Source organism: Silene latifolia, chromosome 6, assembly GCF_048544455.1.
Source record: "Silene latifolia isolate original U9 population chromosome 6, ASM4854445v1, whole genome shotgun sequence".
Classification (NCBI taxonomy): Eukaryota; Viridiplantae; Streptophyta; class Magnoliopsida; order Caryophyllales; family Caryophyllaceae; genus Silene; species Silene latifolia.
Window position 1 is genome coordinate 121,008,494 of NC_133531.1, and position 9,356 is coordinate 121,017,849.

At 39.6% G+C, this 9,356-nt stretch overlaps 1 protein-coding gene and 1 non-coding gene across 2 annotated transcripts; one reads left to right on the forward strand and one right to left on the reverse strand.

Moving 5' to 3' along the window:
• Window positions 1-8,161: 8,161 nt before the first annotated feature.
• Window positions 8,162-9,016, reverse strand: LOC141588579 (uncharacterized). The gene is made up of 2 exons (XM_074410012.1): window positions 8,620-9,016; window positions 8,162-8,460 (listed from the first exon to the last, which is right to left on the reverse strand). Exons 1-2 carry the CDS (start codon window positions 9,014-9,016, stop codon window positions 8,162-8,164), a joined length of 696 nt encoding a protein of 231 aa, XP_074266113.1.
• LOC141589471 (small nucleolar RNA R71) lies at window positions 8,535-8,641 on the forward strand. Its single transcript, XR_012520408.1, has one exon. It is a non-coding gene; the product is annotated as a small nucleolar RNA R71 (small nucleolar RNA).
• Window positions 9,017-9,356: the final 340 nt, after the last annotated feature.

The following is a 9,356-nucleotide window of genomic DNA, read 5'->3' on the forward strand; positions in this document are numbered from 1 at the left end:
CGGTACAAACTCTTTTCTCATAGCTCTACGAAACTCTTCCCAAGGTATAGCAGGTAAACCTTGGTTCACATACAACTCCTTAGCACTCACTTTCACCGTATCCCACCACTCAGATAGAATGCAGCCTGTTCCACTCTCATCTCATCAGGACAGTGAACCAAATCTAATATGTTCTCCATCTCTCTAAGCCAGCTATCAAAAAGGTTCGGCTCCCCAACCCCCTTGTACTCCTTCGGGTTAAACCTCGCTATATAGAGGCTGATTTTAGAGTGATCAACCTCTTTCTCCTTATCCTTATCCTTATCCTTCCCCACAGTCTTTAAAGCCTCAGTAAGAACATCCTAATGCTCTAACATCTTAACGATGTCATCTATGTTCATAAGCTCAGCTCTCGCATACAAGGCAGTCTTCTTGGGCGGCATCTTGAAACTATATCAGAAAAGGGGTGGATATAAACATACGCACTAAACCTCAAAACACGAAAACAAGCGCCTGGACCTACTCGATCGAGTTCCCAAACATACTCGATCGAGTAACAGGCTACTCGATCGAGTGCCCAACATACTCGATCGAGTTCCCCAACATCAGACCCCAAACAGACCTTCTGATCTCTAACATACTCGACCGACGATCGAGTGACCCCCTACTCGATCGAGTGCCCGAGGTACTCGATCGAGTGTCCAAAAACACGATTCTGGACTCAAAATCGTCAAAAACCCACCCGATCAAGTTAGTCCCACTCGATTGAGTCATGCTAACTCAGAAACGCTACCCGCATGCTATGTCATATGCTAACATGCTGAAAACTTTATAAAACCAACATTATATCATAACTAAGCATATAATGCTACTCATCTTTTCATACGATCTACGAAATCATTATATCATGTTATTAAATGCCACATTGTAAACACCCAACATGTTTTCATTCCAACATCAATTCTACATATATCATCAACCTTTCTTTCACATTCTCAACTTCCTACCGCAAACACCCAACGGTTACACACACTTCATCACATTCACACACAAATTAACCAAACAACACATACGACCTTGACATACACCCCCCATGTGACCGGTTCAAAATTGTAGGGCGAGTTCGCGACTTCAGGACGTCTCCTAAGCCTTTGCATTAGCTCCTACAACCTTTACCCCGGGTTCATTTTATTTGACTCCCTATGTTCATTAGGTTCATTGGTTACAGGTTTCAGGATCGTCGCTCTGATACCATTTGTAACACCCCCATACTCCAAGTGCCTTACCAGGACCACTCAGGTATGAAGATATTACCATCTCGGTTACCCGAGGCAATGATAATCAAATAAACAATAAAGAAACAACGTTTAAATAGAAATACTTAGTGAAGGGTTACAATCTCGAAACCAAAACCAAAAGTGTAATACATGTTCTCAAACCGACTGTTTACTGTTCTAACTGAAATGTAAAGAAACTACTAAGCTACAGCGGAAGACTTCTATCATCATATCGTGGCAATCCCAGCTATCCCAGTACTCATCTCATACCTGCTCAATATCTGCTCACCATCCCCGAATGGATCACCGCAGGTTTACAAAACAACAAATGGGTCGTACTAATCACACAACTCAATATATATATCAACAATAAGATAAACAGACAGCTTAACTGTCACACACACAATCACACCAATTCCAACAATCTCAATCACCGATCGTCCTTTGGACGGTCCCCGCGATGGGGACCCACCAGTACCCACCAAATCCCCGCTCCTCATAATGAGCGATAACCCTGTCCATTAATGTGCACATCGCTTCTGTGGCGGGTTCCACAGAAGGAGAAACTAGGGCGTGAAGCCACTCCCGCAAGTGACCCCACTCAGCCGAGGACACGCCTCGAGAAACATAGACAACCAATCACAATCACAATCACAGCCGTCACAATACGATTACTATAGCAAACAATCAATCTCAACACATCAACAATCATCCCATTATGGGACTAATACTGAGTAGGAAATCCTACCTGGAAAGCACACTATCAGACGGTCTCTACAGATGTATCAAAAAGCTTCCTCTACGAAACCTCCTCCTATCATACAACATACAAATGCTACCAAATCACATACTACTCAAAAACCCCCCAAATCCCTATATTAGGGTTTAACCAAAACAAAGGAAATACAACAAAAAGGGTACATAAATCTTACCCTCAACGCAAGGATCTCAACGGTATAACCAACGATGAAAACCGACCTTCCAAACTCCGGGATTTGCTAACGATGCGATTAGGATTAAGAACGTACTTGCTTTCTCTCTTTAACAGTAAATTAGGTTTTGCAAAAGTGTTTAGAATAATGACGACGAAGGTTATATATCATAATCGCATAATTAACAAAACCCGAGAAAAACTCCCCGCAAACCGGCTACTCGATCGAGTACCCAAGGTACTCGATCGAGTACCCCCTTACTCGATCAAGTATCCTAGTTACTCGATCGAGTACCCAACAGGTCAGAAACTATTCTAAAATGCAACTCACCCTTACTCGACAGAGTAAGGCCTACTCGATAGAGTACCCGAAGACTCATAAATACGGAGTATTACAATCATAGGCATGCAGTCGAAGCTCATCAAGCTCATTCAACTGCATCAATATTTTCTCACCCGCCAGTGAGGGATCCATATTCAGCTCCTTTATAGCCCACATAGCCCTGTACTCAAGCTCCACAAGTAAATGGCAAGATTTGCCATAGACTAGACGGTAAGGTGATGCTCCAATAGGCGTCTTGTATGCGATACGATAAGCCCACAAAGTGTCATCAAGCTTCCGACACCAGTCTTTTCTATTCTTTCTTACTACCTTTTCTAAGATCTGTTTCAATTCTCTATTGGAAACCTCCACTTGTCCACTGGTTTGAGGATGATAGGCCAATCCTCTACGGTGCGTAACGCCATATTTTTTCAACAAAGAATTAAGATGATGCTCATTGAAATGCTTTCCTCCATCACTAATTACCGCGCGAGGCACTCCAAACCGTGGAAAGATAATTTTTTGAAACATCTTAACAACAAATTTAGCATCACAAGTAGGGGTGGCAATTGCCTCCACCCATTTAGAAACATAATCTACAACTACTAATATGTATTGATTCCCATGAGAAGTAGGGAATGACCCTTGGTAATCAATGCCCCAAACATCAAAAATCTCCACTTCTGAGATTCCAGTTTGAGGCATTTCATGCCTTTGCGAGATATTGCCCATTCTTTGACATACATCACAAGAACGGACAAAAGTAGTAGCATCTTTCAAGATAGTAGGCCAATAAAAACCCGATTGCATTACCTTAGCAAATGTCCTAGAAGGACCATGATGACCACCATAAGAAGAAGAGTGACAATGAGAAAGGATGTCATGTACCTCACTCTCTGGAATACAACATCTGTAAATACCGTATGCGCACTCCCGGAACAAATATGGGTCGTCCCAGAAATACCGCTTCACATCATGCATAAATCTCTTCTTATGCTGATAAGATAAGTAAAGAGGAAGCATACCTCCTACCAAGTAATTGGCATAGTATGCAAACCATGGAGTATTTGCAGCTACAACTAGAAGATGGTCATCTGGAAAAGAGTCATCAATGGGCAAAATCTCTCTTCCTGCAAATCTCAGCCTAGACAAATGATCTGCAATAACATTCTCAGCACCAGACTTATCACGAATTTCTAAATCAAATTCTTGCAACAACAAAATCCATTAATAAGTCGTGGTTTAGCCTCTTGTTTGGTTAAAAGATATTTTAAAGCTGCATGGTCAGTGTGAACAATAACCTTAGAACCAACAAGATAAGCTCTAAATTTGTCTAAAGAATAGACAACTGCAAGAAGCTCCTTCTCAGTAGTAGCATAGTTGATCTGCGCATCATCAAGAGTCTTACTTGCATAGTAAATGGCATGTAACACCTTATCCTTTCGCTGCTCCAAAACAGCTCCAACTGCATAGTCACTGGCATCACACATAATCTTAAAAGGAAGGCTCCAATCCGGAGATCGGATTATGGGAGCTGAGATAAGAGCTTGCTTAATCCTGTCAAAGTTCTTAACACACTCGTCAGTAAATAAAAAAGGTGTATCTTTATGAAGTAGCCGAGTTAGAGGTTGAGCAATTTTAGAGAAATCCTTAATAAAGCGGCGATAGAACCCTGCATGACCAAGAAAATTACGCACACTTTTAACATTAACCGGGTATGGGAGTTGCTCAATTACCTCAACCTTGGCTTTGTCCACTTGAATACCTTTACCTGACACCAGGTGACCTAGTACCACCCCTTTAGTAACCATGAAGTGGCACTTCTCCCAGTTGAGCACAAAATTGCTCTCCTCACAGCGCTGCAAAACCTTAGTCAAGTTTCTCAGGCAAACATCAAAGTCAGTACCATACACACTGAAATCATCCATAAAGACCTCCATAATAGACTCTATATAATCAGAAAATATGGCCATCATACATCGCTGAAAGGTAGCAGGAGCGTTACATAAGCCAAAGGGCATCCTTCTATAAGCAAATACACCATAAGGACAAGTGAAAGTGGTATTTCACTACTACAGATACAGGCTATAACAACGGTCAAAAACCGTTGTTATATAAAAAAGCGGACGTTGTTAAAGCGTCCGTTGTAGAAGGTTTTAACAACGGTTGGTTTTCTTAAGGAAACCGTTGTTAAAACTATTAACAACGGTTTTATGTATAAAAACCCGTTGTGGAAAGTGTGACTCAATTTTGGGGGGAAAGTTATAACAACGGGTTTTAATATACAAAACCGTTGTTATAACTAAAGACAACGGGTTGTTTGTAAATAACCGTTGTTGTTTGTTCTTAAAAAATTAAAAAAAATTAAATTAAATATTACTAGATGCATGCATAATTACGCCCGTTAGAATTCGATGCATGCATTATTATCGACATCACTTTGTACATATGAACGGATAATATGGAATGAGAAGGGTTAGTAATAAGATTTGAAGCAGCATTATTGAGAGATATGATGATGATTATTATGGCACAACTTCCTAACATATATATTAATTAAAAAGCAACTCAACCCACACATTGCTTAGTATAAATACATTGCATTATCTCAACTAACATTTCCATTATCTCAATATATTCATCTCCAAACCCTAACCGCTAAAACAAACTCTACTTAATCTTTCAAAACAAACTCAAAAACTCCAACAAAATGAATGATTTCATCCTTAAGACTCTTACCATGATCGAGAACAACAACAACTTCATCCGCCGGCTCCTCCATATTGAGGAAAGTTTCAGGAGCTACCTTGCGGATGCTCGATCCGCACTCAAGCACGCCAAAGAAGATGGCTTGACGGAAACAGCAGTTGCACTATATGACGATATAGCAATCGCGAACGGAACCTCCAAATAGCCAAGGAGGAGAGGACGGATACGATAGAGCAGAATAAGATCCTCTATGAAAATATAAGAATTGCATTTTTATATATGTAATTTTTTTTTAATTTATGTATTTATAAATATATATATATATATATATATATATATATATATATATATATATATATATATATATATATATATATATATATATATATATATATATATATATATATATATATTAATTATGTTTATCTTACTTCTTCATCTTGCTTCTTCATTGTTTTACTAACTAATTATGCGAACAATACTTAAACAAATAACATAATGGTCGATAAAAACACATACATGCAAAAGAAATAAATAGAAAAAGAAAATAATGACGATGAACTAACTAAAGGATTGACGGCGAGATTTACCCGATAAATACGTAACGTAATAGACGATGAAATCAACAAAGTGACGGCGAGAAGATAAAGCGACGATGAGAAAGAGAGAAAGAGAGAAAGAGAGAAAGAGAGAAAGAGAGAAAGAGAGTGTGTGTTTTGTGTTTGTTTGTCGCTTTGTGTTTGTGTTTGTGTATTAAGGGTTGTGTTTTGTGGCTGCAGCAGACTTCTGTTTGTGTGGTTTATAGTATGGAAGGTATTGACAACGGTTATTAAACAACAACCGTTGTGAAATATGTTTTAACAACGGTTGTAAAAAACACCCGTTGTTAAATAAGTTTTAACAACGGATTTCAAAAATAACCGTTGTGATTACTTTTCACTAACTTTGCGCCAATTTTGCGCCAAATTATTAACAACGGTTGTGCATGTGTGACCCGTTGTTAAAACTAATAACAACGGTTTTTATAACCATACCCGTTGTAATTTATTTTAGTAAAATTCGCGCCATACATTCTACAACGTCTATTGTGATTTTCGTGAATAATCGTTGTTAAAGGGGCGTTGTAGTTGCCTGGATTTGTAGTAGTGTTTTCCTGATCGTCAAGATGAATGGGTATCTGAAAGAAACCGGAGTAGCCATCTAGGTAACAGAAATAATTGTGGCATGCTAATCTCTCTAACATTTGGTCAATGTAAGGAAGTGGGAAATGGTCTTTCTTAGTAGCAGTGTTCAATTTCCTATAATCAATACCTCCATCATGTAACAAGTCTAGTAGCAATTAATTCATTCTTATCATTCTTTAATACTGTAGTACCTCCCTTATTAGGTACAACTTGGACAGGACTGACCCACTTAGAATCAGATATAGAGAAAATAATGCCAACATCAAGTAGTTTTTGTACCTCTTTCCTTACAATCTCCTGCATTGGAGGATTTAGTCGTCTCTGACCCTATGCACTAGGCTTGTGGCCTTCTTCCAAGTGAATACGGTGCATACAAAAATCAGGACTAATACCTTTCAAATCATCAATGCTATACCCAATGGCCTTTTTATAAGTTCTCAAAACAGTCAACAAAGCAGAAAGTTGACCTTCAGTTAGGCTAGCATTGACAATTACGGGGTTCATTTCACAGTCATCAAGAAACTCATATTTAAGATGAGAGGGAAGGGGTTTTAGTTCAGATTTCTTTACCTCAGTTACCTTAGGTGCGATACCCAAACTGTATACCTTTTGATGGGGCATTCCTCTCCAGTTAGAAGCCTCTCAATCTCATGAACTTCTGGACTCCATGAACCCGTCTGATCAGCTGAATCAGAAACCAGGGCAATCTCTAGAGGATCCCTGTCCAAACACATAGAAAGACACTCATCAATAGTAAAATCAACAACATCTATACTATGACAAGTTTCTTCTATCATGAGATGTTTTAATGCTTTTTCTAAGTTAAAAACAATGGTATCATCCCCCATAGCTAAAGTCAGTCTCCCTTGCCTAACATCTATAACCACCCCCGCCGTGTGAAGGAATGGTCTACCCAAGATGATAGGGATTTGGTTGTCCTCAGCCATGTCTAAGACAACAAAATCTACGAGAATGAAGAATTTCCCAATTCGAACGGGAACATCCTCAAACACCCCTAGCGGGTGTTTAACAAATCTATCAGCCATCTGCAAAGTCATATTGGTAATTGTCAACTGACCCATATTTAATTTCTTGCAAATAGAATAAGGCATGACACTAACGCTAGCTCCTAAATCACAAAGAGCTTTACTAATAGCAAGATGACCAATATGACAAGGGATAGAAAAACTTCCTGGGTTCTTTAACTTAGGTGGTGAATTAATTAGCAACATGGCACTGCACTTCTGAGTGTAAGCAATAGTTTCCACCGCATCAAAGGATCTCATCCTTATCAAAATCTCGTTCATAAATTTTGCATAAGCTGGCACTTGAGTAATTAATGGATTTTGAAGTGTCATCTGAGCCACCTGATTATCTAGCATCTTATTGTGGGCAATCAGTTCAGAAATTTGAGCCATCTGCTTCTGCTACATTGACAAAGTTTGTTGCAAAAGATTTCGCAACTCTGCCATCTCATTGTTTGGAGCTTGTTGAGGAGTTTGTTGAGGAGGTTGTTGATATTGATTGTTAAACTACTGACCTCCTTGATTTTGCCTTTGATATCCCCCTTGTGGTTGATTACCACGATTGTTGGGAGGGATATAAGTATTCTTTTGTGGTTGTAGGCTTGTAGCTGTTGCGGGTTTTGCACATTCTGACTAGATCATTGAAGAAAAGGGTGTTCCTTCATTATTTCATTGTAGAAGTTGGAGAAAGGTGTACCTTGTGAACCTTGTCTGTAAGACTGAAAGGCATTAACCTACTCCAATGTGGTCAAACACTCAGCTGGATTGTGACTGTCTAAACCACATCTAGCACAATACTCCTCTAGTTGTTGACTCATAGCATGAACTCTCTCTTTACTACCCAATGATTGGGTAATATTTATCTCAGCCATTTGGGCAGAAATAGCCTCCAATTGTGCCGCAAGAGCACTATCAACACCGGTTCCTCGCGTGCTTCCCCTAGGATTTCCATACTTGGCAGTATGGGTGGCAATCTGATCAATTAGCTTCCACGCGGTAGCATCATTAGTATTGTCCTGAAACCTCCCATTAGCTGAAGAATCCAAAAGGGCACGATGATCGTCATACAACCCGTTATAAGACTGGTTGCAAAGAAACCACTTTGGGAAACCATGATGGGGAATTGATTGGACTAAACGTTTGAAGCGAATCCATGCTTCATTCAAATCTTCAGTAGCTCCTTGCTTGAAACTAGTAATTTGACTTCTCAGCGCATTAGTCTTATGAGGTGGGAAGTACCTCTTATAGAAAGCAAGAGCTAAAGTATTCCAGTCAGTAATTCCTTCACCCTCCATATCCAAATCTCTCAACCATTCTACAGCTCTATCCTTCAGAGAAAAAGGAAAAAGCACCTGCTTTATCTGATCTTGTGTCACTCTAGCTATTAAAGGGATAGAACAGCAATAAGTGACAAATTTCTCCATATGTGTCGCAGGATCCTCAGCAGCTGCCCCTCCAAATAAGTTTCGCTCCACCAAATTGATGTAAGATGGGCGAATTTCAAAGGTTCCATTGTCAGTAGTGGGCAGCTTGAATCCTTGTGGGATGGAATCTAAAGTAGGCTCGGAGTGACTGGCTAGAGTAGGCATGATGGTAATCTTAGGAGTAGGAGTTTCGATAGGAATTTCAAGTTTGGGAATTTCGTCCTCTTCGTAGGATTGATCGGCCGAAAATTGTGAGCTCGACGTCAAGTATACTCAAGTCTTCTACTTGACCCACTTCTTGCTGAAATTTCCGTCTGTAGCGAAAAGTCTTCTCTGGTTCAGGGTCAAAAGGAATAATCTCGGACCTAGTCAACCTGAGCATACACGGAACTAACAAGAAAAGTGTGAGAACGGTCTCAAGGAACTAGGTTCCCTGAGACAAAAAGACAAAATAAACAGAAATAAACTAAACAATTGTTGCCTCCCCGGAAATGGCGCCAAATTT